Source organism: Cucurbita maxima, unplaced genomic scaffold (genome assembly GCF_002738345.1).
Source record: "Cucurbita maxima cultivar Rimu unplaced genomic scaffold, Cmax_1.0 Cma_Scf00010, whole genome shotgun sequence".
Lineage (NCBI taxonomy): Eukaryota > Viridiplantae > Streptophyta > Magnoliopsida > Cucurbitales > Cucurbitaceae > Cucurbita > Cucurbita maxima.
This window is the reverse complement of record NW_019272026.1, coordinates 1,528,875-1,544,413: the sequence shown is the minus strand read 5'-3', so window position 1 is coordinate 1,544,413 and position 15,539 is coordinate 1,528,875. Positions and strand designations below refer to the sequence as shown.

The 15,539-nt window shown below is 33.3% G+C and overlaps 2 protein-coding genes across 2 annotated transcripts; both read right to left on the bottom strand.

Annotated features, from left to right (window-relative positions):
* On the bottom strand, positions 1-3,436 carry LOC111485007 (cyanogenic beta-glucosidase-like). The gene is made up of 6 exons (XM_023131700.1): positions 3,367-3,436; positions 3,059-3,152; positions 2,900-2,969; positions 2,679-2,813; positions 2,467-2,597; positions 1-237 (listed from the first exon to the last, which is right to left on the bottom strand). The coding sequence occupies exons 1-6, from the start codon at positions 3,372-3,374 to the stop codon at positions 1-3; spliced, it is 675 nt and encodes a 224-aa protein (XP_022987468.1). The 5' UTR covers positions 3,375-3,436.
* A 6,177-nt stretch (positions 3,437-9,613) lies between these two features.
* Positions 9,614-14,109, bottom strand: LOC111485440 (beta-glucosidase 12-like). Its single transcript, XM_023132324.1, has 14 exons — positions 14,021-14,109; positions 13,870-13,952; positions 13,722-13,791; positions 13,580-13,638; positions 12,809-12,884; positions 12,635-12,712; positions 12,454-12,541; positions 11,374-11,629; positions 11,169-11,284; positions 10,866-11,083; positions 10,474-10,505; positions 10,245-10,350; positions 10,066-10,168; positions 9,614-9,963 (listed from the first exon to the last, which is right to left on the bottom strand). The coding sequence occupies exons 1-14, from the start codon at positions 14,028-14,030 to the stop codon at positions 9,789-9,791; spliced, it is 1,470 nt and encodes a 489-aa protein (XP_022988092.1). The 5' UTR covers positions 14,031-14,109; the 3' UTR covers positions 9,614-9,788.
* Between the last annotated feature and the right edge of the window lie 1,430 nt (positions 14,110-15,539).

Genomic DNA, 15,539 nt, shown 5'->3' with positions numbered 1-15,539 from the left:
CTAACACTTGCTAATGGGCTCTTGTCGAACACCACTGAAGGAAAGGGCCCACATAGCATCATGATAAACAATCCCACCATGTCTTGATGTCACTCCAAGTCTCGGGATGTCATTGGCCATCATAACTCGTTCGATCATGTCATCAAGAATAGACCCATGGTCACTCATATAATCGGGACATCCCAACCACCAGTTTGTCAGAGTTATATCGAGGCATTGGACCCTTCTATATCCATACTAGTTCATTTACGAAATTCATTTCAGATAGTAAGTACATAACCAACCTTCGATAATGGGCGGGGCCGCAACGTTGACACAATCGTGCAGTCCAACACTATCCTTGATAGACCCATTTCAAAGGAAGTCACTAAAGACACTTATTTTGCAACACTTGCCCCTCACTACGACACACGTATGTAACATTGGATAACTTGCTTAGACCATATGGTCTAGGAGTGGTGGAAAGCTAACACCATGTCTCTTCCAAGATATATTTCGATGCATTTTTTGGTATGATGGGTAAAGACATGATTTTGACGAACGAACATATGATATCATGGAACGTTCATTCGGTGTTCGATTGACACCAAATTTAACAAGCATGGATAAACTTGAAATTATAACCACATAACTCCAACTTTCGAGGTTAAAGCCGAGGACCCTAGCCGAATCTTGAGCAAGCCATCCTAATCTCTATCTCACCTATGTGAATGAATGTTTGGTGATGAAAGAAGACATAGCAAGGACTTGAATAGGAAGGTGGAGGCACTTGGGATCCCTTTTCTAATTTGGTCTCTTTTTTGTTCCTCCACACCAATTTTATGTCTCCATCTGTGGAAGGTTTTGTTTGTTTGTTTGTGTTGTGAATTTGGGATCCAAATTTGTGAATCGGGGCTGACAATCTGAACAAGACCATTGACTGCTACATTGTACAACTGGGGTCCACATTCACGTGATCTGTTACTTTAAATGAACGGCTGTAAAGTATCTCAAATCCCAACCGTCCATTCACTTTACCCTTAGTTTTTTAACAAATCGCAGCCATTCAGTCTTCCAACTATCCACAACCATAAAACAGGATTTATCCCATGCTATTTGATAATTAATTTTTTATTTTTTAAAATTTTAATTAATGTGGTCTCTCCCAACTAAATTAATAAAAATATTTTTCAATTATACAAATACTTTTCAAAATTTTATTGATACCAAAAAGTATCTTTATTTTTTTAAAAAAATCAAAAATACATTTATGGTTGCTACTCATTTAAAAAAAATATATATATATATATTCACCAAGCTTTTAAAATTAAAATAAAAAAAATTTGGATATAATTTATGAGGTGTCATACATTATTTTCGTCCATATAGAGATAGTAAATATTTTTTTTTGAATATTTTTTATATTAATAAAAGATATTAATGCTACTTTTAAAATTTTAAGATTTAAATGTATTTTTGAAACCAATAAAAAACTGTCAGTATTTTTGAGTTGTGACCAACAATGTATGGTTCGGTGCCCGAATTACCACCAAGATAACGGGATTTGTCCCATTCTGCACCCCTACCTTGAGCATATTCTCCCATGACATAACTTTTGAAGGTATAAATGTATTGTTCATTAAAGGTAATCCAATGTTTCACTTTATTTCCAAACTCCTTGAAACAAAGCTCCACTGTTAGCCCAGATTGTTTGCTTTGGCTCGATTACGTATCTTTGTCAGCCTCGTGATTTTAAAATGCGTCTGCTAGGGAGAAGTTTCCAGCACCTTATAAAAGACGTTTCATTTCCCTCTCTAACCGATACTAGATCTCACAATTCACCCCCCTTCGGAACCAGCGTTCTCGTTGACAAACCCCTCGGTGTCTGGCTCTAATACCATTTGTAACATCTCAAGCCCACCGCTAGCAAATATTATCCAGTTTGGCCCGTTACGTATCGCCTTCAGTCTCACGGTTGTAAACCGTGTCTGTTAGAGAGAGATTTCTACACTTTTATAAGAAATGTTCATTCCCCTTTCCAACTAATGTGGGATCTCACAATCCACTCCCTTGGGAGCCTAGTGTTCTCGTTGACACACCGTCTGGTGTCTGGATCGATACCATTTGTAACAGCTCAAGTCCACTACTAACCGATATTATCCACTTTGGCCCATTACGTATCATCTTCAGCCTCACGATTTTAAAACGTGTCTGTTAGGGAGAGGTTTCCATACCCTTATAAAGAATATTTCATTCTTCTCTCCAACCGACGTGGGATCTCACATTATCGCTCACTTTTTTCCTTTCATAGAGGCCACCATATTATTTACATTTATGTTTTGAAATTTTTACTTACACAATTTGACGATTCAAGAAGCCACCCTATTCAATTTCTAAAGCTTCAGGAACATCCCAATGAAAAAGTGTGACATAGGGTTTGATGCCTACAAATGGAAATTATATGACCCATTTTGAGATTAATAGAACTTGGTTAAGATAATGATTGAGATTAAATAAAGAATAGAAGAAGAAGAAGGCCCCATTTGCAAGCAGCTCATCGATGAGATTATTGTAGTACTCTATTCCATCTTTGTTCACACCCCCACTAAGCTTTCCCACTGACAACAATATTTTAAGAACATTAGTGTTCATAAAATTAAGCATATGGGTTAGTTTAATTCTTCCTTTTAAGTTCTTACACGGCAAAATTCTTGACCATGCGATTGAGAATCGATAAACACCAAAACCTATGTTCTTCGTGAGGGCAACGTCTTCCTTATAGCGATGATACTCATCAACAGCTACATCTCCATTCTCGTGATCAACAATTCTCTCTGAAATTTAACAAATAAGTAACATTGAGACACATAATTCTGTGTCCAATTCAACAGATAAACAACATTGAGAGAGAGAGACATACCTGGATGTTTGTGAGTGTAGGAATCCCATGTACTTGGCCCTTTACCATCCTTAAAAGCATCACCTTCATATTGAACAAAACATAACAATTCAAAATCATTCTTTATTCTTAATTTATTGTTTGTAAACCTTAAAACAATATATCCAACGTTTCTTCATCCTGGTCAGCTGAAGATGCTGTACCAAGTACGAAGTCCTCAGGAAAGCTGCTTCGCCTGACCATGTTGATACGCTCGCTGTCGTTATTAACAACGGCAAACACAGATAGTACAAAATTTAGGGAAGAACACAATATACCAATCTTTCAGACTGATCACCGAGTTTGGTTTGGTTTGGTTTGGTTTGCTCACTCGTATTAAGTAGATATCGAACGTTCAATACCCTTATATTAAAACATTGATGAAAATTGAGATCCAGAACGAATATAACGATAATCTAAAACGATGATCTAAACTAGTTCATTTACCGTTAGCCATTGAGCCTCAAGAGAAGGGTTTGAAAGCTCTGATCTTTGGAGAGAGTTTCAAGAAAGGGTTTTTGGTTCTTTGTGGTGGACTATAGGCTGTCATTCCCTCCTTTTTATAAGGTTTCAGCTCAAGAATGTATTTACTTCAAGCCATTTTTTAATTTAGAGAGTTAGAGAATTTTCACTGTTGGCGACTTTATTACTATTCTCTTATAGCACAATAATCGAGCTAGTTCATTGATAAATGTTAACTAATCATAAAGTGAGTGACTTCATTTCTCACCCATAATCGTAAAGGGAGTGACCTCATTCCTTAGCTAGCTACTCGTGAAACTTTGTCGGTCAATACAAATTAGTGCTAGGGATTAGTTGACAAGCTCTTAAGTCAGTACACAATAATCTTATAAAAGAGGCTCATAATCATAAATCATAGATCGGGTATAGTAGACTATATAACTAAACAACTTCTTATGCTTCTAATTTCAAAATTCACATTGCATTCTTTAATAAATTAAAATCGATAAATTTTATTGCTTTCAATCACTTGACATGCGTAAATAAATCAAATTCAAGAAATTAAATCATATTTCACTCATAACATTCGATAACAAATCTTATCCATGTTTCAATTATCTATTTCATGTAAACCTCGGTTTGTTATAGAAATATTGCGATTTTTTCTTTACAATTCAAAAATCTCCTAAAATCATAACAAAGGTTTGTATGGTTGAAATCGACTTGAAAAATAGAGAAAATATATAGAGGGGTCGAATTTGACTAAATTGGTCCAACTGAACCTATCAAATCGACTCACTTGAACCATGAACAATTTTTCTTGCTCTTGCTTGCTTGCATGTGTGTTAGCTATGTTTTTTGTTTCTTCTTTCGATAATTCCTTTCTAACAATGATTCTACTCGATGACTAAGGAAATCCAATGTATAGTCGAAGTGCATAAAAGCCGATAGTAAGTGTAGCCTAAGCCCACTACTAGCAGATATTATCGGCTTTAGCTCATTACATATAGTCGTCGTCAGCCCAAGCCCACTGCCTCACGGTTTCTAAAACGCGCTTGCTAGGGAGAGGTTTCCACACGCTTATAAGATATGTTTCGTTCCTCGCTGGCACACTGTCCAGTGACCGATTTTGATACCACTGTAACAGCCTAAACCCACTATTAGAAGATATTATCCACTTTACCCATTACGTTTTGTTCCCCTTTCCAACCACGGCCACCAAATACTTTTTCTAATTTTATTTTGAAAAAAATCAGATATTTAGGTTAAACTAAAATATTATATTATTATTATTTGAGTAACTTCATCCTAATTGACATGTATTCTTTTTCTTGAAATCGAAATTCAAATTGATCATAATTGACCTGTATTCTTTTTCTTGAAATCGAAATTCAAATTCATACTTTGTTAAAAAAATATTATAATAAATTTATTTATTTCATGATTTCCATGCTTTTATACTTCTAAATGTGTCTTGATAAAATATTTCATGTTCTAAGATGATAGTAATATTTATTTCTCATTTGGATCGTGTTCAAACTTCAATAATAATCTTTATTTCTCACTTGGATTGTGTTCATACTTCAATCAAAATGGATAAATATCATAGGATACCTGATTTCCATCGCATTATTTTAGTCAACCATGTGGTATTATTGTCATTCATGATTAAGAGAGAAAAAAAAAAAAAAAAACTGACAAACACGAACAACTCAAATGAACAACTCAACCACCAATTAGTGTGAAATTATTTAAGAGCATACATGAGTTTCAATACATTTCAATAAATTTTCACTTACTGAATAACAATTTTCTGACTCCTCCTGTAGTCCTTTATAGCTAAATGAGTATAAAAATCTCCCCCAAGAAGTTTACTCGTGGACTTGGACCGTTATAGAAATTGTAATGTTGCCCCATGACTTGACTTTTGCATTTTGCTTGTCACTCTCGTGCTACGATCCTGCCTTTATCTAAAAAAATATTAATATTCAGTAGAGCACTGTAACGACCTATTTTTCGAGAGATTTGGGTCACAGACCTGCTTTTCAATAAAATTATTTCATTAAATATGACGTTAGTAATCGGGAACGTGCCTTTTCTTTTCTTTTTGAGCAGAAAAAGTATTCTCTAATGATAATTTTTATGAAAAAAATGTTGTGCAAGTTTGCGGGCTTCAAATTAGAAACTTGCAATTAATCATCATTTTTAAGGAAAATTGACCTCGGTTGTTTGTATATATCGGTTTTATGGTCCTAACCTTCACATTTTCGAGTATTATACATATTTTCTTTTCGGTCATAAATTGTTTCCCTTTCTAGTTTAAACCAATAAAATATTCCTCAATAATGAAATGATTTTTGAGAAATGTGATACCCAAAATGAAAGAGTATAGATGATTAAGAAAGACTTAAAAAGAATAGTAAGTTACTACTTATATGAACAAGAAACCTTCCATATTATGGCTCAACATAGGAACTCCGAGATTAATTGTGTTTTTCATGAAACAATTTTATGTTCCGTGACCTTTTAAGAATTTTTGTTGCAAACATGTGAGTGAGAATAAAACATGTTGAAAGGACTCATGTTGGTCTGTGTAGATAGTTTTCACTCTTAAAAACGACAAGTAAGTAACCTGACCATATTATCAAAAGGAATGCTAGGGTTATTCGATGCTAAATTCAGATTTATAATCTTGGATATGAATGGTTAAAGTAGAAACTTGAAACCCAACCAAATTATAACATCAAAAGAACTCTAAAATCCCAATAGATTCCTTCCACTTTTATCGACTACAAATTACAACATATTAGGTCTATAAGAAACCCAACAACTCTACGTTGAATTATTATATATGTAAGCAATCAAACATATGAAGAAAAAAAAAAAAGTTTTGTGGGAGCAACAACATGAGTGGAGATTTTATTTCATTTTTTCTACGGGTGTATCCATTCAAACTTATTCAAAGAAATATTTTTTAAATAAAATCCATCATCAAAAGCTGCTCAAATACAGTTTTTAAAGTCACATCGTTCACAAAGCCAATTCGATTTTTCTGGCTAAAAAACCTCAAATAAAGCATGCCCATTCAAACTATTAAAATTGCACCAAAACAAAGTCGTACGTCAAAAGTTCATTCTGAAGCTCCAGTTGAATTGAGCTTGCTTCTCCAAAATGCGTTTGCTCACATCGTCGTCATTTGACTTGCAATGAGTATTTAAAACTGAGTTTGTTTGATAATTGTAAATAGTAACTTGCCATTTGCTCCTTATAGCTTGTCTGTTGAATCCTGCAAAACATGTGTTAATAATAATGTTTGATTCCAAAGCAAACAATAAGATAAAACAGAAGCTGATTAGAGGTTTCATCGTTCTTTAGATACTTGAGGCTCTAATGCTCAGCCATTCGAATTTTGGTTCATTATATATCCATGAAACTTGTGTGAGCCAGTTCTTAATAATGTTTGGGAGGGTGATTTAAGGTTAATATACAGGCAAAACATTAATGGCTATTAATGCTTTGAGGTTGGATATCCATTTGTATTGCATAGTTATAAATATCAATCTTTTTTAATTTGCTATTTTTGATGGAGATGGAAAAACAACTTTATTTTTAATTAAACAATAAAGGAAAATACAAAATAGACCGTTGTTTTTTCTATATTTTCTCCTTAATTAGCATCAATTATCTCAAGCACATCAACCGACTTATAAATAGTTCTTTTAAAGTTATTTATCTATTTTTTTAAACCCGAAAAAAAATAAATAAGATTAACAAGATGGAGAGAATCACATTAGTATTATAAATAAATAAAAAAAACCAAAATTTAAAAGTGTGGCCAAGGTTAAAACCTTCCACATCACATATCTTAATTAAAAAAGTTTATTATATATGATCGTCAATCTCACGATTTTAAAACGAGTCACTGAGTTCATATAGTTTTTGGGAAAAATTTCTAATTTTTTTTTATGTTCAAAGTACACTTACTTTTAGGTTTTAATTTGGTTATAACTTCCTATTTTACTTTTTTTTTTTTTTTTGGTCAGATAAAAGAAGATTTGTTCCCTACACGATTGTACCTCAGACAGTTATATTTGGATGGCTTTTAATGATTGGTTTTCATAATAAAAGGAGATTTTCTCTGTCATCGGTTGTACTACTAGGGTGTACATGCAACCCGACAATCCCGACCAACCCAACCCGAATTATAAAGGTTGGGTTGGGTTGGATTAGCATTTCGGGTAAGGTTGGATTCATTTTTCTGAACCCGAATTGAATCGGTTCGATTTCGGGTTCGTGAATTCTCAAGTTTACCCGAGCTAAATTTAAATATATAAAATATATTAAAAAAATTTACTTATAATAGATTTGTCAGATTGGTACTTTTGCGCTTGAGTTCTATGTTCTATAGATAAGTAATTCTAAATTTTAATTTAAATATATTTAAAGATAAACCAATAATTTTATACCTTAGTTGAATGTTCACAAATTATGTTTTAATATATTTATTTTTTATTTGTTGCAAGGTTATTATATTTCTAAATTCTAGTTTAAATATATTTAAAAATAAATCAATAATTTTAAATTCCAATTGTATTTATTTTCTATTTGGAGTAACATTATTATATCACAATTTATATATATATATATATATATTATATATTATATATTATTTTTCTAATAGTTTAGGCTATCTATCTTTATCAAATCAACTAAACATATTTCAACCTTTTATATGTTTATTTGGTTATATACAATATATTTAAATTAATCATTTTTATTGTTTATTTAATTTTATAATATATTCTTATATTTTTTCTATTTTAATTCATTTTCAAGAAATGTCGGACATTCCCTAGTTTTATGACAGGTTGAACTAGGTTAATATGTCACAATTTTCATTCGAACTATGTTAGTATGTTACAATTTTCGCTCGTTGTTTTTTATTGATTTTTTTTTTTTTTTTTTTTTTAATTTTATGGATTGATTTGTGTTTATTTGTAAATTTTTAGTGATTCAAAGGGTTCTCACAAAACCCAAATGTATGTGATAAATAAAACTTAAAAAAAAAAAAAATAACAACCCAACCCGAACCCAATCTGAAAATAGAGGATTGGATTGGGTCGGGTTGTGAAAAGTTTCGGGTTAGGTTGGGTTACCAATCCAACCAACCCGAACTTTTGGGTTGGGTCAAAAAAATCGCTCAACCCAACCCAACCCGGACCATGTACACCTCTAGTACCTGCGATAAAAGAGTTTTTATAATAAAATATTTTAAATAACTTTTTTCGTGTATTATAGATATGTTATGCATATAATAGCGACCTTGATTTCAATGAAAAAAAATGGAGTTGTTACATTTGTGCTTAACTCAACTGGCTTAGATGACATATACATCAATCAAGAATTTTAAGGTTTGAACTTTCCATTTCAAAATTAAATTAACTCGAGACCGTACGAACATGCAATATACATTAAAGAATTCTTGACTAACCACTAAAATGTTCGAACTTCTAATTAAAACATTCAAACTATAATTTTTCTACCATCAAACTTAAACCCTTTCACCTTATCTCCTAAATTTGCTACACAAATTAAATCTCTAAAACTTGTTGTACAAGTTATTAGTACTAAATTTGCTTCACATATTAAATCTCTTAAGCTTGTTCTATAAGTTATTTTCTCCTAAATTTACTCTACAAGTTAGATTTTCTAAAAACTAAATGAAGTACAGCTTCATATTAGCTCTAGGGCCCTGTTATTAACTTGGTTCATTTGTGCATGCTCATAGAAAAATATAAATCCTTTCACCTAAATCATGTTATTAAATTCATATTCAAGCTCTTGGCGTAGTGTAATTCTTCTTGTTTAGTGAAAGTTTTAAGTTTTCTTTCAGGGTACATTTTAGTCATTCACATATAACACATATATCATACTCAAGAATCATTTCATTTAAATGTCATAATCATGCATTCTCTAGCTATATAAGATAATTCATGCTCGCATGCTAGCATATTCTAGCGATCTCTACAAGTTTTATTCGAAATAAATTCATCTGGTTATTTACTTGTTCGTATGTGCCTAATCAGATCCATTCCTACTCGTTCGATGCCCCGAGTTTCTTGAATTTCCTCAAATTGGGGCTAATTGAAGTCATATTATGGTTAATATCAAAATCGAATTGAATAGGAGCAAAAGAAGATTAAAAAAAGAACCAAAGTGAGGGAGCAAGAAAAGAGACGAGAAATTTATTTTATTTCATACCATCCATAGAAAACATAAAGTTAAATAAATACGTTTGTTATTACAGTTTATTTAGTATCTTTTCCGAGTTGTAAGTGCTCTAGAAGGGTGTAATAACAAAATACAAAATGATAATAGTGCATACAATATAGTATGGAAGATTAGCATATCATTTAAAAGAAGTCAGAAAGTTGTGGAACCATCTTGCCGAGTCTTTTGGCATTCTCATCAAATTGTGCTTGAAATCAATATAGGTGATACCAAAGCGTATAGTGTATCCACTTGCCCATTCAAAGTTGTCCAATAATGACCATGCAAAGTAGCCACGTACCCTTACACCATCTCTACAACATTGTTCAAAATGTAACATAATTATAATCAACTAAGTTAGAACATAAGTTATGAACAAAGTGATTTAGTAGTTTAATTTTTGGCTGAGTACTTACTTCATTGCTTCATTAAGATAATAGAGATGGTCATTAAAATATTTGATTCTGCCCTCATCTCTTATTAAATCATGAACACGGTGGGTATCAAAGTCGAGATATCCTGCAATTGTAAAATTTAAGTAATCAAATCATTATATTCATCTTCATATGATTAAATTATAAAATTGTTTCCCTACCATTTTCTGTGATATAAATAATTGGATTCTTATAATTATTCTTTACATATGTCAGCACTCCTTTCAATCCTTTTGGATAAACAGCTAGCCAAGATGATGGGTCTACCTACACCATTATTAACACAAAAGTATTAGATTAATTTTAAATTTGAAAGAGCACATCCGAAGAATAATTTGCACACTATTATTGTTATAGTTCATCATTGAAGGAAGTTTGAACACAAATTACCTTTGGACCAATTGGAATTCCATCACGATCAGCTATCATACAAAGATATTATACAAAGTCAAGTTATAGAATAGATATGCCATATGAGAAAGAAACGCTAATCAAGTATAGATTAACTTAAAAGTATATTTTGAAAATGGTATTCGTAGATAAACACTTTATCATATTATAGATTAGGGTAAATATCAATTTAATTATTGAAGACTATCATTAAAGTAGAAATCTATTAGAATATTAGACGAGAACTGAGACTTATTTACTCCAGAGATAATTTTAAAATATATGAAAGATTAAGAGTAATACTGTAACTTATTTTATAAACAAATCACAAAGTTATAAGTTTTCTTTGTAGCTAAATTTTAAAAATGTAAGGTTTGGGTTTGAGTACATACTTGAAAGAGTTGCATGAATATCATTCAAGTAGCTTTGGCCTGGATAAACGTTGCTGGGATTGTCTTTTGCATAATTAGCTGTGTAATAATTTATGCCAAGAAAATCAAAGGAGTTTATGATGGACATGCTTGCTTCCTTTGGGAATATGGGCAACCTCCTCCCCACCAAAGTTCTCATGCTCTGTGGATAATCGCCATAAACGAGTGGATGCAAGAACCTAAATCATTGAACTTGTTCATAACGATTGAATAGAAAGAGTTATGATCTTAGCAATGGATTCTTAAAGGTATTAGTTTACTTACCAACCAAGTGAAAAATCAAAAGCCCGATCTCTAGCTTTTCTATCCGCCTCAGAATCTGAATATGGCACATACCATGTTGATTCCAATGTGATGCCAATCAAACCCTTTTGGTCTGCCTAAGAGAACCATTTAATTTAAGAAGGCTTCAAATATATATAAACATTAGCTCCCAACTTAAACAACAAAAGAATAGAGCAAAGAGAACCTGATATTTGGTCTTGTAAACATCGACAGCCGCAGCGTGTGCAAGAATTAGGTTGTGACCAACAATGTATGGTTCGGTGCCGGAATTACCAGCAAGATAGCGACATGGATCCCATTCGGCACCTCTACCGGGTGCGTATTCTGCCATTACATAACTTTTGAAGGTGAAGATGTACTGTTCATTTAAGGTTATCCAATGCTTCACTTTTGGACCAAACAATTTGAAACAAAGATCAGCGAAGTCCCGAAAATGATCTCTGCAAATAATTTCCTTAGGGTAAATTTATAGTGCATTTAGACAAAAATGTCGCCACATTCTTACCATTTCAAAATCTAACTTGTTTTTGTAACGTTTCAAGCTCACCACTAGAACATATTGTCATTTTCATAATTCCCCTTAGATATTGTTTTTGTAATTTTTAAAACTTTGGTTTTAAAACGCGTTTGCTAGATAAAGGTTTCGTTTCGTTCTCCTCCCCAACCGATGAGGGATCTCACAATTCACTCCTTTCGAACTGATGTGGGGTCTCACAATCCACCCCTTTCAGAGGCCCAGGGTCCTCACTAAGACTCGTTCGTTTCTCCAATTGATGTGGGACCCCCCAATCCACCCCTTCGAGGCCTAGTGTCCTTGCTGGCACACCGCCTCGTGTTCATCCCCCCTTCGGGCCTTAACCTCCTCCCTGGCCACACCGCCTCGTGTCCACCACCCTTCGAGGCTCAGCCTCCTCGCTGACACACTACCTCGTGTCCACCCCTCTTCGAGGCTTAACCTCCTCGCTGACACATCGTCCGGTGTATGGCTCTAATACCATTTGTAATCGTCTAAGTCCACCACTAACAGATATCGTCCTCTTTGGACTTTCTCTTTCGTGTTTCCCCTCAAAGTTTTTAAAATGTGTCTACTAGAGAAAGATTTTCATACTCTCATAAAGAATATTTCATTCTCATTCCCAATCGATGTGAGATCCCACATGGAAGATTTTATTATTATTTTAGAAAAATAACCCTTTCCAAAATCACTCATCAAAATTCTTTAACCTTTATATTTTATATGATAATCTCATACAAATTTACTTACACAATTTGACGATCCAAGAAGCCACCATACTCAGTTTCTAAAGCTTGAGGAACATCCCAATGAAAAAGTGTGACATAAGGTTGGATGCCTACAAATGGAAATTATATGACCCATTTTGAGATTAATAAAACTTGCTTATAATAATCATTGAGATTAAATAAATAATAGAAGAAGAACCCACCATATTTAAGCATTTCATCGATGAGATTATTGTAGTAATCTATTCCATGTTTGTTCATACCCCCACTAATCTTTCCCGCTGGAAGAAGATTAATGTTTATAAAGTTAAGCTTCTAAAATATATATTAAAGTAGAGTTTTGAGATTGGGTTTGTTCATCTTTTTTAAGTCCTTACTCGGCAAAATTCTGGACCAAGAGATTGAGAATCTATGAACATCAAAACCTATACTCCTCATGAGGGCAACGTCTCCCTGCATTGTCAACAATTAGCTAATTATACGTAATATATTTGCATAACAATCAGTTTATAGCATTAGTCTTGATGGAAAATTAGTAAAATAAATTGCTTTTAAAAGAAGCTATGTGTAACTACTCAACTCCACCGTTATCAAACATTATCCACTTTGGCCCGTTACGTATCATCGTCAGCCTCACGGTTTTAAAACTCATCTACTAAGGAGAGGTTCTCACACCCTTATAAGGAATGTTTGGTTACTCTCTTCAACCGATGTGAGATCTCACAATCCACCCCCTTGGGGCCAGTGTCCTCGCTAGCTCACCACCCAGTGTCTAGCTCTAATACCATTTGTAACTACTCAAAGTCCACCGTTAGCAGATATTATCCACTTCAATCTATTATGTATGGCCGTCAGCTTCACGATTTTAAAACACGTCTATTAGGGAGAAGTTTCCACTCCTTTATAAGGAATGTTTCGTTCTCCTCTCAACCGATGTGAGATCTCACAATCCACTCCATTTTGGAGGCCAACGTCCTCACTCACACTCGTTCCTCTCTAGTGGGATCTCACAAAAATAGTTACCAAGAGTTTAAGATTTGCTTAGTTTGGAGTTTGGAATCTATATTTAAGAATCGTTAAACGAGTACCCAGGTGAGCTTTTCCATCCCATTCCTATGACTCTATTTATTTCTTCCCATTTTACTCACCTTATAGCGATGATACTGATCAACAGCTACATCTCCATTGCTACGATCCTTAATTCTCTCTGAAATCGAACAAATAAACAACGTTGAGAGCCATAATTCAGTCTGCAATTCAAAAAAATAAGCAATTTTGTGAGAGAAAGACCTGGATATTTGTGAGTGTAGGTATCCCATGTACTTGGCCCTTTGCCATACCTAAAGGCAGCACCTTCATACTGAACAAACCATAACAAATCAATACTCATTCTTTGTTCTTAATTTATCATTATTTGTATATCCAACTTTTACTCAACCTGGTAAGCTGAAGATGCTGTGCCAAATACGAATTCTATAGGAAAGTTGCCTCGCCTGATCGGCTGGATTTGGTTATTGACAACTGCAAACACAAGAAGCACAAAATTTTGAGGTTGGAGGAAGAGAAAGAAATGAAACAAGTTCATTTACCGTTAGCCATTGAGCCTCAAGAGAAGGGTTTGGAGAGTGTTTCAGATGAAAGGGTTTTTGGTTGTTTGTGGTGGAACTGTACCATGCCGTTCCCTCCCTTTTATAAGGTTTCTGGTCAAGAGGTGTATTTAATTCTAGCCATTTGTGTTTGTATATTATTTTTTATTTGTTTATTTGTTTCTATTTTTTTTTTCCCTAATACTTTATATATTCGATTCTTTTGTCTTTTTGTAAAGGGGTTTTCTTTTCTTTTAATTTGATTTACTAGCTGATGCAATGTCCTGAGTTTTATGTAAGATCAATTTACATTTTATTTTTTTCAATTTTAAATTTTGAGCTTTTCTAGTCGATGGGTATTTAGATTCGATCGTCTTCCCTTAGATCTTGAGAGTTAGAAACTTGAATTTTTGATATGTTATCTTAGGTGTGATTCTAGATAGATTCCATGAAGAAATTTGGCAAGGATTCAATATTAAAATTGGAGTTTCAAGAACGTCTTTAAGTTTCGGTAAATATGTATAAACTGAGTTTGAATGTAATTACTCTAGTTTGTGATTGTCCAAAAAAAAAAAAAAAGTTATAAGAAAAATACATTTGTAAAGATGGGCAAAAAGTTCTAACTTTTGGTGAAGGAATCAATTAGATTCGAGCTTTGTGCAAGAAGATACCAAAATACAAAGAAAATAGTTTGAATCGAATTTCTTCATCAGAATATGGGTCTCACGCAAGTTGAGGCAAGCAGAGGGACCCTCGTCACACGACTGGGCGGATAACACATCTGGAAGCGCTAAGGACACGTGTAAGTAGAGAAGCGCATTTGGCTTCTGGTGGCAACACGTGTCGTGGATCGACCCAACCTATCCAACTCGAGTTAGATCTGAAACCCACGCATGTGAACCGATAACCCTACGCCAAAACCAATAATGTGATCCAACCCAACTCGTTGAACTAGCCCGACATCACATGACTACTCCTTTCATCCGCTTGTAAAATACCCTGTGGCGCATGTGTGATGCATGAGTTCCCTTTTCCTTGTCAATCGACCTCCATTTGTTAGCTTCCCATCCTTATTTCAATGCTAATCAATTTTTTTTTTTTTTTTTTTTTCTAAATTAGGTTTGTAAAATTTTCGATGTGACTTTTTTTGGTGAATAATTAAACTCATAAAGGCACAGGACAACTAAGTAAGTAACTTCACAGATTTTAGGTCAANATTTTTTTTTTTTTTTTTTTTTTTCTAAATTAGGTTTGTAAAATTTTCGATGTGACTTTTTTTGGTGAATAATTAAACTCATAAAGGCACAGGACAACTAAGTAAGTAACTTCACAGATTTTAGGTCAATAATATTTGAAAAGATCACTTGAATACGCATGCATGCTAGCTGTCATGACCCAAATTTGAGGCTTTAAAACTCGAATCAAACTAAANAAAATTTAAAAACATAAAAAAAAAAAAAAAAAAAAAAAAAAAAAAAAAAAAAAAAAAAAAACAAAATAAAATCCAATAAGAAGGTACGGT

Coding starts and splice junctions, on each gene's coding strand:
- LOC111485007 (XM_023131700.1), bottom strand. Junction 2,970..3,058: donor CAGCATCTTCAGCTGACCAG/GATGAAGAAACG, acceptor TGTTTTGTTCAA/TATGAAGGTGATGCTTTTAA. Junction 238..2,466: donor TCAATCATTATCTTAACCAA/GTTCTATTAATC, acceptor TAAATGAACTAG/TATGGATATAGAAGGGTCCA.
- LOC111485440 (XM_023132324.1), bottom strand. Junction 13,792..13,869: donor CAGCATCTTCAGCTTACCAG/GTTGAGTAAAAG, acceptor TGGTTTGTTCAG/TATGAAGGTGCTGCCTTTAG. Junction 11,630..12,453: donor TTCTTGGATCGTCAAATTGT/GTAAGTAAATTT, acceptor AATTATTTGCAG/AGATCATTTTCGGGACTTCG.